We start from the raw sequence: 15,205 nt of genomic DNA on the forward strand, positions 1-15,205 counted from the left end.
ATGGTCTAGACTTTCCAAAGTGTGTGAAAGAAAAGAAAAGCATCAGATTTTATACAGGAAACCAAAAAAAAAAAAAATCACCTTTCTTCCTGGAGTCTCAGACTGGTGGTTGAGAAGCTGGATGTGGGCATGCTCTTGTTTGATCTGCACAGAGTTCCCACGGCAATGAAGGTCCACAAGTGACAGAAGCCACCTTCTTTAGCTGACACATGTGTGCTCAGTTCACCGTGGCCCCAGGCAAGCTCCAACCTGGTGTTATTGAACTTACACTAATCATCTGTGTGATTATGGCTGACTCCCTCCCCCACTTCCTGTAAACCAGAATCCCCCCAAACTGGGACGTGAGTGTTGGTTCCATTTTGGTTTTGCTTATTGCTTGTCCCACTGGATGAGCAGGAGGACAGGAATGTTTGCTTTGTTCAATGGTCCCCACAGCACTAGAAACCATGCTAAAGAAACATTTGATGAAGAAATATGTGCATAATTGATCCTAAACATCCCATTCGGCTCTGTGAAAAACTTTCTGAAAAAGCGCCTATTGTAATTTTGGAGGGGGAAAAATTCTCTTTTAATTAAACGGTTCAAGCGGTGGACTTCGGTGCTACCTAAAGAAAGAGCTACTGGGCTGGGGTCGCGGCTCAGCGGTAGAGTGCTAGCCTCGCACACGTGAGACCCTGGGTTCTATCCTCAGCACCACATAGAAATAAATAAGTGAAATAAAGGTATAAAAAAAAAAGAAAGAAAGAAAGAGCAACTGGACTCCCTCCTACCTGATGGCCAGAACTGCTGGCTGAAATAAAGAAAATGTCCACTTTCATTTGCATCCAGGAAGCTCTTGTTCTCCTGCTATTGCGCTCATTTCAATAACTCCAATGCCACTTTTGGAGCTTCCAAAATTTAGTGTTCTTCTTTCTCAAAAGGTCTGTGAAGCTGCTCAGTAGCAGAACCTGGCTCTGGGACTCACCATAAGGCAGCAGAGAATTAAAATTGAAAACATGGGTGGGAATAAGCTGAGTCCCCCCCACCAACCCTTGTCATGGGAATGACCCATGGATGGTCCACGTACACACCACACCTGCCAGGACTGCAAAGTCACCTCACCTGGGCTAATCCCTCTGCTTTGGGGTTACTTGTGAGGGAAAGGCATTGAAGGGGAATTTACTCTTGTGAATCCCCCTGTGACCCCCTTCTGATAGCCTGGGCTGCAGGAGAAAGGCAGGGTCACCAGCAAGTCCTCTGCCTTCAGTGGTCACAATTGACCACTCTGTTCCCAGGGCCTTGCTCATTAGCAGTTATCATAGGGCAGTGAGCAGGCAGGCCCTGGGATCAGTGCCGATGGCTGTTAATTGACACCCTTTCTTGCTGCCCCATGGACCTCGCTTTCTGTACTTTTTAAGTGATCTTACCTAGACAACATGCTGGCTCAGTGACTACCAAACTTTTACGCCCATCTGCTCTGGGTGGGGAGGTTCACGAAACATTCACAACCGTCTCACCAACCGCAGAGCTTCCTGTTCCGCAGGTCTGAGAACCAGCACTGGGACAGACACCCAAGTGATTCTGCTGTAGGGGATCCCAGCAGAAACCCCACACCTAGTCCCAAGACCCAGAGTGTTTATCATCCATCACACATTTCTTGCTCACTGTTGTCCACACCATCCTGTGACACTGTCCCTTACAGCCATGAACCTGTGGCCTAAACCAGACTTGGGTTTTCAGAATGAGAACAGTTTTTAGATTCAGGCTGCTTTCCTCAACTCTTAGCTTTCTTCTCTCCCCCACAACACTCTGGTGACCTCAGGATGAGCAAGACACTCAAGATGAGCAAGAGAAATGGGTCTCCATGCCCCTCTCTGCGAGTGTAGGAGGGAGAGCAGGAGGGACAGCGGGAGGTTTTCGCATCATCTCTCAATGCTGGAGGCATATTGGTTGCCATGGAATTTATGTGCATACAAAGGTCAAGCTTTCCTTGGCTGTCTGCTTGGGTTTTCCTCCTTGCTTACCCTGTTCCCCTGGTGAGTCAGTCCCGACCAGTAAATTAGCTGAAGGGTGTGTGTGTGTGTGTGTGTGTGTGTGTGTACCCGTGTTACCTAGGGTTCTGGGAGATCTCCAAAATGCCATCACTCCCCCGCCAGAGACTTCTTCTCACTGAGAGTAATTATCTTTACCAGGTAGAGATAATTATTATCTGTGCTGATGCAGAGTATGAACAGGATAAAAAGGGCGCTTTCTGAAACCTGAAATTTTAATTTCCCATTTTTCTCTCTTCCCCAAGCGCCCTCCTACCCCTCTTCTTCTAAACCTAGGAAAGTACCAACTCCATGGAGGTGGATGGGGAAATGACTGTTGCAGACAGTTGCTCTTAGTTCACTTGTAGGTAATGGTGCCTTGGGTTGAGACTTCGTGGTAGGGAAGGATTGGTCTGAGTATCCGTGAGCCATGGGTGATATTAGGGAAAAATACCTTCTTAGGTCTCAATTCCCTCATCTGTAATGAGATAGATAAACCAGAGCATCCTCAGCTCCTACTCAGAGCTAAAAGTCTCTGCGTCCATGTTTTCCAAATGCTCCCTCCCTCTCAGATTCACCCTTGAGTCCTCCCTGTCTACATCCTCATAGACCCACTCCATTAGCAAGTCCTGTCAATTAAGGTTTCCAAGTAGACCATAAATCCATGTCCATGACCATCATCGTCATTTCCATCACTGTAATTTCTCCTGGATGGCTGTGAGAGCCTCTTGTTCAGCCCCTCTGTTTCTCCTCTGGACTCTTCTGTGCTTTAACTCATTTTCTTTATAGCTTCCCAGAGTGGTAGTTTAGCATGCAAATCAACCCTTCTCTTGTTTAAAACACCCCAATGGCTTTCCATCTCATTTAGAGTAAAACCTCACATTTATACCATGGCCCTGCATGATCTTGCCTTGGTCTACTTCTCCAATATGATCTCAAACCCCTGCTGTCTTCACTCACTACAAACCAGATACACAAGTTGGTCCTCCAGTCCTTGAGAGCACTAAACTCTGAAGGGTCTCTGCACGAGGCTATTTTGTCTCTCAGCTCTATATAAACTAGCTCCCTTTTACCCATCAGGGCCTCAGAGAAATCTTCCTGGAACACTCTAAGTAAGTCTCCTTTAATTACACTTCCTTTATCATCCAAGGCCGGTTCACTTTATTTGTAGCACATCACAATTCATATGTTCACAATTACTAGTTTAATGCCTTTTACCACTGTACCAGCAAAGGCAAAGGCAAAAACTCCTACCTTGCATCCAGCTCCATCATCGATTGAAGTTCATATTCTCAGCACCTAAAACCATGCTCTGCATGCCATAGGCCGTTATCAATATCTGCTGAATAAGGGAATGGTGTGGGCCCCAAATAGGGAGGAAAGGGACTTAAAGTAGATTTGGGGGAGCCAAAGATAAATTTTGATTATGTTTATTTTCATTTCACCTTTAGTATAATCCTTTCTCAAAATCTCCCTGTGTGGAAAAAAGAATCCACAATATCTATTAAAAATAGGTCTTTGGGCACAGGAAGCAGGCCTTACAGAGTCCATTCACGGATGGCTTTCTAGTCTTGCCATCAACCTCATGACAAAACCATTGTATCTGTGATCACAGCTAAGTTGAACTTTTTTAAAAATATTTTCTTAGTTGTCAATTGACATTTAAAAAAAAACTTATTTATATGCGGTGCTGAGAATCTAACCCAGTGCCTCACACATGCTAGGCAAGTCTCAACCACTGAGCCATAACCTCGACCCCGCTAAGTTGAATTTTAACTTGCAATGTTCAAATAAGTTAGAAAAAGACAATTTTTCTATCTAAACCTTTCAAGGGGAAGAGGGAGGTGTTTTAAAGCATTTCAGGAGCACTTGCTGGCTAGGGGTATAAGACAATTTTTTTTTAATATTTATTTTTTGTTTTTAGTTTTCGGCGGACACAACACCTTTATTTGTATGTGGTACTGAGGATCGAACCCAAGACAAATTTTAAATACACAATTGTGGGTATATAACTGTATATGTACCAGTAATAAAGTGAAAAATCATTATAGATTATTTTTATGTGTTTGTGGTGCTCATGCAGAAAACATTAAATTCAGGGATGTGACTAGGGCTGCTGGTTGATTCCAACCATCCATCACACCTCTTCTACTCCAGAGGCTGGAAAGCCTCAATCCCTGCCTTCCGGGTATCCCTCCAAATAGTCTGCTGTTTGTGATGTTCTAGATAGCAGCAGATATCTACTAGTGGTGGGAAGTACTGTGCTAAGCTTTTATTTTCCTGACGCAGAGAGACAGACACGGCTGGGAACACTTCTACCCCCTCTCACAGGAAACAATGTCTGGGAGCTTTCATTTTGTGATCAAGAAGAAAGACCAAGAAAATTACAGAATAGTCGACCTTGAACCATATCCCACTGCCTGATCCCATGTTTGTTTCATTCTTTCTTTTTTGATACCAGGGATTGAACATCCCCACCCTTTATTTATTTATTTATTTATTTTTAAATTTGGAGACAGGGTCTCAATAAGTTGCTGAGGCTGGCCTCAACCTTTCGATCTTCCTACCTTAGCCTCCTGAATCCCTGGCTTTAAAGACGTGCACCACTGTGCCTGGCCCATTTTTCTTATGATATGGAAAAGATAACTCCTAGTTTGTTTATACTATTGTGATCAGGTTTGTTACTTGTAGACAACTACATTCAGCCACATTTTGTTGTTTTTTTTTTTGTTACTAGACATTAATAATAACTTTAAAAAGAGTAGAAGGAGACAAAGGAATTTGTGTTGTAAGTGCAGATACATGAAATTCTGATAAAATTTGGTTTTACAAATCCTAAATTATTGAGGATTTGTGATACATTCTCTAAGTAAGCAGTGTGAGCAGTGAACTGAGGCTCATTTGGAGGAATGTTTGACATATGCAAGCACCTTACAAAATACCTTCTCCTATAGCAGCCAGAGGGTTTCACACAGTGTTGTGCATATTAGAACACTGAGAAATAGGTAGACAACAAAAGGATGTCTGCTGGTGTCGATGATTTTCTGCTTGGCCTCTGACCCTGATGACTGTCCTGCATCTTTGTCTTTTTGTCTGGCCCAAAGTAAGATGAAATAAACCTTCTCTTTTTAATGAATATTTCCAGGAAACATTGTGACTCACAGTCTGACTCTTACAGGCTGTTAAGCTCTGGGATTGGCAAGGTGGGCTTAGTAGGGAAAAGTCTATCCGAAGTGGATAAAACTAATTACTGTGGTGCACACTGTCAGTCATATCTATCAGACCCTTTCATCCCAAATCCCAAATTCTTCCTCCAAGTTCCTTTGGGGAGGAGCTCCAAGAATCCAGATATTCTTGGTCCCTGGATGAACCATTGGCTATTTTTTCTTTGTCCCTGGCCTTCTTCAGAAGAGCACTGTAGGCTTTCCAATCAGTGGCACCCTTCCTTCTAGTGAAGTAGAGTCAAAGTACAATATACAAAATAAATTTTAAAAAATAGCATGCATTTTACAGGCTTCCTATGTGAAGGTGAGGCATCGGTACAGGTTCTATGTATGGCCATGTCTTTTAAACCTCACAGCAATACCCCAGGTAGAAACCATTCCTTGCATTTTACCAATGGGAAAGGAGAAGCATAGAGTGGGGTTGTTTTGGTAGAGCTGGGGAGGAGGGCGGCTGGATATTTGGCTGGTCAATCTTGTCTCCACCCCAGTGTGGCTTCCTGAGATACCCCAGCAGAACCCTCAAAAGTCCAGGGAGCACAATTTGAAAATTCTCTTGCAATCAGGGGTCATGAAGTCAAATACTCTGTGGGGCCAGCTGAGCAACACGGGAAGGAAGAGAGGCTGGGGGGAGTTTGAAAACCCAGCGTAAGATAGAACCTCAAGGATGCTGCTAAGAGGTAGATGCCCACTGAGAAAGAATTGACAGAGAAGGACAAGCTCTGGACACAGACGTGTTTTGGTGGGCTGACATTACACTGAGTAGATGATAGGAATAATTTCTTCCCACTGTTTATCCACTGGCCCGATTTATTTTTAAGTGAGCCCTTCCCCTGCTTGGTTCTTGCTACTCTTTGCCATGTGTTTTCCAGTATTGGCCATGCATCCAGTCTCACACCTCCTCCCCCATGTCCCCTACCCCCCAACTGTCTTCTTATTTAAAGAAAAACAAGATTATAATGGTGAACGATGAGACTTTCCAAATTATGAAGCAGGAAGAATAAGTTCTGGGAAAAGCTTCTCAGGAAGATTTTACTCCATTGCCACTTGGAAACGTCAGTCTTCATTGACACTCAAAATGCAAGATGGCAATGTGGGTAGAGATGCCTCCCAGGCGTTCCATGAAGCCTGGTATTAATGCACTTGTAACCTGGATTTATCTCTGGAGGCCAAATCCTAAGCCATGTCTCCGCACCTGCTTTTGAAATTTGGTGTTCTACAAGGGAATGTCTACTGGAGAAAGATCACAGACACTAAGCAACTGGAAAAGCAAATCTAGTCAGTACTATTTATCAGTAAATTAGAGGGGATGTATGGCTTGAACATTTCAAAATGTAAAGAAAGTACATCATGCATAGATAGGAAGCCAGTAAAAGTGGAAATTGGTCTAGATTGGTAGTTTTCAAATGCTTCCCCCCTTTTTTTCCTGCAAAATAAATCATATCTACAAATGCAATGTATACAGCAGACAAAAATGGAGCCACTCTGGTTCCACATAAAGGGTTCAAATCCTACTGACTTGATGACCCTGGTCCTTTCAGTGTGGTATTTGAGGCATCTCTGAGAAAGCCCATGTTTGAACCACTAGGAACAAATAAATATCATCCCTGGAATTGGAGTTTTTCTGAAGTCTTTCTCAGAACCAAGAAGAAGAAAACCATTTTAAGATACAGGTACACCAGGGTAAGGTGACTTGCCCAGGGCCACACAGAAAGTCTGTGGACTATAGCCAGTGCTACGACCTACTCATAACCCATGACCCTGCCCCCATGCAGGAGTAAGGACAGTGGTGTGAGTCTCCACTCACCCTTCCCCTGGCTGTGTAACCTTGGGAAAGAGATTCAACATGAGGGTAGGTATACTGTGAGCCCCATTTCTGCCTGAGTGAGGTTCCATTGAGATGATGCATGTACAAGACTCAAACCTTGCTTGTTGTATAGTAAGTATTCAATAAATGTTAGTTATATAGCACTGTTCCCTCCCCCCGCCAACTCCATTCTTTCTATGTGCCTTTCAGAGAAACATCAGTCATGATTATGCCATCAATCTTTTTTTTTTTTTTAGTACTGGGGATTGGGATTCAGGGGTGCTTGCCCCCTGAGCCACATCCCCAGCCCTATTTTGTATTTTATTTAGAGACAGCATCTCACTGAACTGCTTAGTACCTCACTTTTGCTGAGGCTGATTTTGAACTCGCGATTCTCCGGTCTCAGCCTCCTGAGCTGCTGGGATTACAGACGGGTGCCACCTCCCCACCCCATGCCTATCAATCTTGACACAGAGCACATTAACCAGACAGTACAAAATGCTGGCCCAACCATAGATGCATCCAGATAATCCACAGCATGCAAAGGACAATGGACCATAAGGAGGAGTAGAAAAACTGAAAACAATGAAATCTGGAAATAATTCCCATCTCTTAAGTTTCCAGTAATTTTTTTTCCAAGAAAAACATAGCATTGTGTAGCACGAAGGAGAAAAGGGAACTGACCTGGGAGAAATGTCACATCCTTGCTGCATGAAAGCTCCCAGCGAGAACCACAAGCTATTGAATATCCCAAACTCATTCGCCTGGTCGCTGGTCGTCTGGTCTCGTCCCTCCTCAAACTCTTCACTGTGCCATTCATAGGGGCTGAAGCGACTGACCAGGAAGAGGACCACGCTCACTCCAATGTAGGCAAAGACGATGCACATCCAAATCTCGTACGCCAAGGGGTCGAGGAAGGAGAAGACTCCTGGCTTGGACTTCTGTGGCTTTTTAATCATGATGGAGATGCCCAGACTCATAAATGGCTTGGAGAAGTCTATAACCTCTTCCCGAACCAAGGTGATCGTTAAGGGGGCCACAGCCACATCAGCTCTCTGCAAAAATAAATAAATAAAATTCAGTTGAGCTCAGCAGCTTTCTTTGTTCTCATTTCTCTCTTCACTGTGAATATTCTTTTGTCTCTGAAAAGATGTGAAAATGGGAAAGAATTTAGAAGTCAACCACTCTGGCTCTATTCCTGACAAATGGATGATCAGCTCAATATTTTGCTGGAGGGATTATCCTAGGATCTGACAGCTCCACTTACCAGAGACAGCTTCTTCATCCTGCAAGAAGGAGGCTGTGGTTCTGTCTGTTGATTTTTCCTGTTCAGCAGCCATGTCTCCTTCCTGTGGCTGGAAAACCACCCTTGCCCTCCCTCCTCTCAGCTGCCCAGGTTGGAGTGGGGCTGGCTACGCTTGTTACATGGGGAAGCACATAACCCAGGTCTGGCCAATCAGCATACTCTACCCCCGACCTGGGAAGTCTCACTGAAGGATGGCATTAGAGCCAAGGGAGTCTACTGAGCATTACCCCTAACAGCCAGGACTGAGAGATGCTGAGGATAATCCCTGGTGCTGTAACTTGGGCCACTCTAAATTCAGGCCTTACCTTGGCCTCCTTAGGAACATGTGTCAATACATTCAGAGATCTGTGGCCAAGAAAATGAACCAGTCTTTCTGTTTGCCTAAGCCACTTTGAATTGAATTTCTTTTACCTGCATCCAAGATCATCCTGGCTAATGAGGTGGTAAAGGCAAATTTAACTCAATAAACATTTATTGAGCACTTATGTATAAGCTCTAGGCTGAAAGCTGAAGGTAAGCAATGGTCTCCACACGCAATTGCAATTACAAATTGGCAGGGAAAACGCATGAATATGTGGGCGTGCACACACACACACACACATACACACAAATATACAGATACACAACCTTTCCAGTCTGTAAGGTTAATGGGATGCATGTTGTCTAAGAGATATAAAATGCTACAGGAGACCTGGAAGGGATTCATTCTGGCTGGAGAGATCATAAACTGAATCATGGAACAGGTGACATGTACATTGGGCATTAAAGGAGGGTAGAGTTATGACAGGTTGCTCTGGTACAGAACAGCATTCCAGGAATCAGGGACCATGAGAGTAGGAGTCTGGCGGTGAGAAAGTGCAGTACATTTTCAACTTTTTTTTTCCCCCCAGAAAAACTGCTAAGAAATATGCAATTAATTTAATTTTTAATTTTCAAATCCAGCATGTGGATGAACATGAAAAGATTGCAATGAATGTTCCTTGGGTATCCAGCATGTGGAATCTCCAGGCCTTTGCTTTTCCTTCATTCTTACCTCTGATCACAGACACACTGGCATCTACTCAATAAAAATCCAGCGCTCTGTTGGCCCGAGATCAAGAGATCCTGGAAACTCAAAAGGGCTTCTATGGACAGTTGCCACAACATTCATTTCTGAAATGAGAGACGTGCTTAGACAAGTCTGTTGGGGAGAATGGCTTTGTCTTACGCTGCTGTATAGCAGCCCAGATGTGAAGCTTGGAACAGACACTGTGCAGATGAGGGTCCTGCCAAACCACCAGTCGGCTGCTACTTAGAGATTCCTTCTAGTAACTCTCATTTGCTGGGACTACTGAGAAGGTGCTTTAAGTGGAATAAAAAGCCTGGCTTCAGAATGACTTAAGTTCTCACTTATAGAAAAACTCCATAAAATGCTGCAGGAGTCAGGTGTGAGTTTCATAGTAATGCTGTTCTCCCCTCACCCCACCAACACCTGCTGCATAAATCTTGATTTTTTTTTAACAAATACTTACAAATCAGTATAAGGAAAAAGATATCTACTCTTTTATCTGTAACTTGGCATAGAAAAGGAATGAAAGAGAAATGTAATGTAAATGACTTGGAGGAATTGACTGGAAATAACCCACAGGGTGAATGCAGACCAGCTCAGAACATGGTACAGGGTATTAAATGGATTTGTCTGATGCTCCCTGACATGAGTGAACAGAAAGGATCATAGGCTGGAAAATTAAAGAATCACATTATCTTAATGCTTCATTCATTTAGTGGTTCAAAAATGCGTTCCATGAAATATTTCTGGAAAGATGTTAATAAGTATACATGAAAATTAGCATGCTTGGAAAATACAGATTTAAACAGGTTATTTTAGGGCAGATTCCTTCAACCCTTTAAAAGACCACTATGCACTGACAATTTCCAAGAAGAGTATGTTGGAAGCAATATTTCTAAAATTGTTTGTCCTTGGATCATTCATTTCTCTAAGCATTTATAAAAAGGCACCATAATTCTTGTTTTAAATATTTACTTCACATTTTTGGGGGGGGGGTGAAGGTCAAGTTAATTCAACCACTTGAGAGTGCCATGAAGTGTGACCATTTTAATTTCTAGCACCTGCTAGAAATTATTTTTGTAAACTGACATCTGGGGACAATGGCTCTTAAATTTGAGGATGCATCAGAATCACATGGAGGGCTTTCAAAATCATATATGGCAGGGTTTCGAGATTCAATCAATCTGGACAGAGATGTGAGAATTTGCAATTTCAACAAGTTCTCAGCAATGTTGAAGCAGTGTCTACACTTTGAGAACCCACCGAACTAGGAGATCCCAAAATGAAATATGCCATGCTTGGTTCAAAGCAATTTTGGGAATGTGGTATATATCTTTGATATGGGGAAAAAAAAAAAAAACAGGGCACAGTGGAGCATGCCTGTAATCCCTGCAGCTCGGGAGGCTGAGGCAGGAGGATCGCAATTTCAAAGCCAGGCTCAGCGACAGTGAGGGGCTAAGCAACTCAGTGAGACCTTGTCTCTAAATAAAATACAAAACAGGGCTGGGGATGTGGCTCAGTGGTTGAATGCCCCTGAGTTCAATAACCCCCCCCCTGAAAAAAATTTCCCCAAATATACATAAAACTATTGGGGGTGTAGATCTGCTCTGAGCCAGGCATGGTGCAGGTGAATATCCCCAGAATGGCTCTGTGATAAAGAATTCACTATCTGTGTTTCAGGAAGGTGACCTTGGAGGAGTTCCCTATCTTGCAGACCTCATGCAGCTGGTAAGTTGGCGGAGTTGAAACTCAAGTCCAGGTGTCTGCCTGCAAAGCTCACTCTCCTTCTGCTTCACCAAGACAAAGGATGGACAGGCATGCATCTGGAAATAAGGCACAGCAATAGTCCCCAACAAGAAGCAGAAACCAGCTACAAGTGGCATCATTTCCTCATTGAGAACACCACTGGCTTGGATAATACTGGCTTTACGGTCCAGTGTTTGGATGTTATGATTTCTATAGAGTCTGTCTTAATGTGTAGTACAAACAGCAGAATTGTATGTCCCAACTCTGCTGTTATTGGCTGTGTGTCCTTTGCCAAATCATCTAACTTCTCTGGGCCTCAGATTCCTCATCTACAAAATAGAAAAATAACCTTACCTATTTCACAGGGTTGATAGGAGGATAGCCTAGCATGGGGCACATGAGCAGTGTGATTTGATGAAATATTACTGCTACGATTATAGCTAAAAACAAGAGAGGGCAGCTATACCCAAGGCAAAGAAAGAATAAATTCAGAGTCATCTGGATGAATTTTTCCAGACTTTTCTGATGGTTTGTGGTTGAGAAAGATTTTTCTGAACCCCTTTGTTCTTTCTCAGGGGAATTGAAAAAGAAAGATGAACTTAAAATAAAGGAAGAGTTAGCCAGTTGGGCCCAATGTGGAAACCAGTTTTACTGGGAAGAGGGATAGACCCTGGCAAGGGGAGACCAAGGGAAGGACTAACCACGGAGGCATGCAGAGGTGACTCGTGCTTGTCTGAGCTCTGATGAGCCAATGGCTCAACACTGGCAGCTGGCACTGGGGGCTTGTCCTCAAGTTGATCACACGGTTATTCTGCCCAGATCACAGGATTTTTACTAAGGGGCTGAATTACATGAGGTGAAGGTGAAGATGAGTGCTGGGGAAGGTGAAAAGTTCACAGCTGTTGCCATGGAGATGACCTTAAGAGCTTGGTGGAAGTTCCCATGGAAACCAGCCTCCAGAAGCTCTATCCAGACCTCTGTCTTTCCTCAGTGGAGCTTCCAAAGTGAAAGGCAGCAGAGGAAAGAAGAAAGAGGAAAGCACAGCCCGTTCCTCAGCCTATGAGCGACCTTCACAGGTTGTCTCAGAAGCCCTCTCCCTGAGGAATATTTTATTATTTTATTTTTAACTCCATTTTCTTCTTTTTTTGAATTCCCTTTGTGTATCCCCGAATTCTCAAAACTCACCTTGCCCTGCTATGAGATGATGAGATTTACAATTCCTTTAAGTGATTTTTTTTGCCTCCTGACCAGCACTGAGCATCATCACGGGGCCCAGCCTCAGTGCTTCCACTCCAAATCCCCTGCTGGAGTTTCCGGCTTCTGTGAGTGGGGCCACACTGGCCCCTTTCCTGCACAGAGCCGCCATGTTCTTCCACTGCCCTTCACTGTTCCCTTCCTCAGGCCCCTCCACACTCTCCCTGGGCCCGCTGAACCAGTCCACGCTCTTCCCTGCGCCCTGGCTCACTCAGAGCCCTCGGCACGACAGGGCTTCCTCCCTCCCACCGCTCTCCTGTTGTGTACACTTTAGAAATTTCTGGAATGCTTTCCTCCCTTTCTGTTTGATTATGGCCACATTCCAAGCTCTGCACCCTTTCCGAGGGCTAGGAAAACCCACATGAGCTCTGATGTGAATCATACAATTCACACTCCTTGATTCTACACTCTCGTTTACTATTCTCTCATTGTCTTTTCCTGCTTTAAAATGTGTAGATTGGTGGGGAATCTCTTGCCTCTCAATGACTCCTTAAATACTAACAAGTGCGGGACGTTCAGTGGCTTCTCGAAACTGCTTTAGTTTATTGAAGATTTTACAGCCATCATGCATGCAGTTATTTCGAGTGTGGTGAGTGATATAGAGATGGGGTAGCTCTACCACTATCCCACAGATCGCTACTATACCAGGCAGGGTAAGGACATTCTCATAAGTTCTACAGGGAAAAGCCAAGAACAGTTCAAAGGGATGTCTGCACTCATTGAGGGAGGAAGAAAAGACAGCTTGCCAAAAGTAACATGTGAGGCAGGTTTTGGAGGAGGATCTTAGAGGTGGAGAATGGCAGGGAGCACTGTAGGGAATAGGGAGAATGGGGGGACAGGTTGGCTGAACTGGAAGTTGCACCAGAGGGTCTATAGAAGCAAATGACTAGAAAATTAGTTTGGATCCAGTTGCATCGAATCCCAGAGTAGAAATTTAGAATTTGAGTAGGGCAGTGATAACTCAACAATCTGCCTTGAGAAAATTGACCTTGGAGCTGAAGTCACAAGATGCTGAGACCTGGAACCTGAGCAAAGCATGTCTTAAGACAATGGGTTTGGACTGATGTTATCTATTCAGCTGCAACGATATTCAGTTGTGGGGTCTAACAGGCACTTGTGTGCAAGACCATCCAGCCACCAAATGATTACCTTCAAACCCTCTGTCTCTGCCCTCCAGCTCCACCCTGGGAGGAACGTACCCCATAGACCAGCTCTCCCACCATGCCGTTCCAGGCCTTGGTGTCAGGATCCCGTGCTCCATATTTCCCATCGCTGACGATCTCCAGACGGTAGGAGTAGCCCACATGCTTGGCAATCTCCGCTGCCAGCTCTACACAGTAGCCCTCGTAGCGGTCATTGCCTTCAAACTGGTTGGCGTTCTTCTTGAGCATCACATAAGGATCTTCCTGGTAAAGAAACAAGGAGACAGAGGATGTGGGTCATGGGTTCACCCTGGCACCCTCTTCAGCAGGGCAGAAGAGTACACTTTTGATGTTAGCTAACAACACAGGGCAGTCTCTCCAGCCCCTAGATCTATTTCCTGAATTTCTGCATCCATTTATAAACATCTTGGGATAAGGAATCAAGCTTTTAAAACATCAGAATGTTTCTCCATTGAAATATGATGAATGGCTTTTTAAATTATGTTCTGGGAGCTCTTGTTTGAATTTATTTATTTATTTTAGATAACTCTGGGAAAAGAGGAAGTAGATCAAGAATAGGCTTCAGATTTCTCATTATCAACCACTGAAAATCACAGCAGTTTCATTTCTCTGTCCTTTCTGTGCTAGACTTAGGGGGGCAAAGGCTTCTACTGAGGCAGGGTGGAGTATGAAAACCAGCACCACTTTGTGTCACCCTTAAGTGTCATATATGAGGAGAGTGGCCCCAGAGCATGCATTGGCTTATCCAAGGACATAATGAGTCTAAGAGATGCAGAGTGAAAATTCAGGGCCTCTTATTTACAGAGTATCCCCCTTTCCAATCTCTATGTTTATCTATGGTACAGTTTTTGGCAAAAGGAATGACCAGCTCTCACTCTTTATGCTAGTCTGGCTTGAATCCCAAGCAACCTCGACAGAGGACTCACTAGGATTGTAGTGACGATGTACGTTCTGTTCTGAACACTGGAGTTATCTCCCCCAGCTTGAGCATCGGTGGCTGCAGGGACAAACTTATCATCTTCATTCCAGTAACCAATCTGTTAGTAAGAAAAAGGTGGAGATATAAGATGGGCCAGGTAGGAGAGCAAGGAGCTCAGCATCACACCTTCATGAGGTACACCAACATCTCAGGAGACAGCAACAGCAAGAACCAAGCTTCGCAGATCCTTCCATCCCTAACACCCCGCTGAAACTCGCCATAGTGGTGGGGTATATCTGGAAACTAGCCCCCTGGAGATGTGAGGGGTTAACTGCTTACACAGCTTAATTGTTGTACAATACAAGCCAGGGTTGTGGGGATTCAGTTCCCCGCAGCTGTTACAAGGCCAAACCTTTCCACTAAAGTCTACGGGTGGTTTCTTTCTGTGGGCTCATTCTGAACTAGAGTTGAAATCAGATGATTTAACTATTATATTCCTTTTGCCTTTTTTTTTTTTTAGGTTACCTACATTTTTCCATCTAGATTTAACTTCCTAGGACAGTTACTTTATCCTTTATTTATTTCTCTTTATTCCAAGTATAAACTATTATAATAGTGAGGATATAGTTGTGCTTAAGGTTAAATATCATGAATTTCCCAAACATCAACAGGTTATTATTTCCAACTCATTTTCCAAGACCTTTCAGCAAATATTTATTGAATCCCTATTGT

At 43.9% G+C, this 15,205-nt stretch overlaps 1 protein-coding gene across 2 annotated transcripts in view; it reads right to left on the reverse strand.

The window, feature by feature from the left end:
* The window catches only part of Gria1 (glutamate ionotropic receptor AMPA type subunit 1), a 302,305-nt gene that overhangs the window by 82,535 nt on the left and 204,565 nt on the right, over positions 1-15,205 (reverse strand). For both annotated transcript variants that reach the window (XM_015492696.2, XM_015492695.2), the window contains exons 9-11: positions 14,481-14,591; positions 13,591-13,797; positions 7,722-8,092 (exon numbers count right to left, since the gene is read on the reverse strand). In XM_015492696.2, coding sequence (XP_015348182.1) covers positions 7,722-8,092; positions 13,591-13,797; positions 14,481-14,591 — 689 coding nt within the window. The remainder of the gene's footprint in view (positions 1-7,721; positions 8,093-13,590; positions 13,798-14,480; positions 14,592-15,205) is intronic.

Source organism: Marmota marmota, unplaced genomic scaffold, assembly GCF_001458135.2.
Source record: "Marmota marmota marmota unplaced genomic scaffold, marMar, whole genome shotgun sequence".
NCBI classification, from domain to species: Eukaryota; Metazoa; Chordata; class Mammalia; order Rodentia; family Sciuridae; genus Marmota; species Marmota marmota.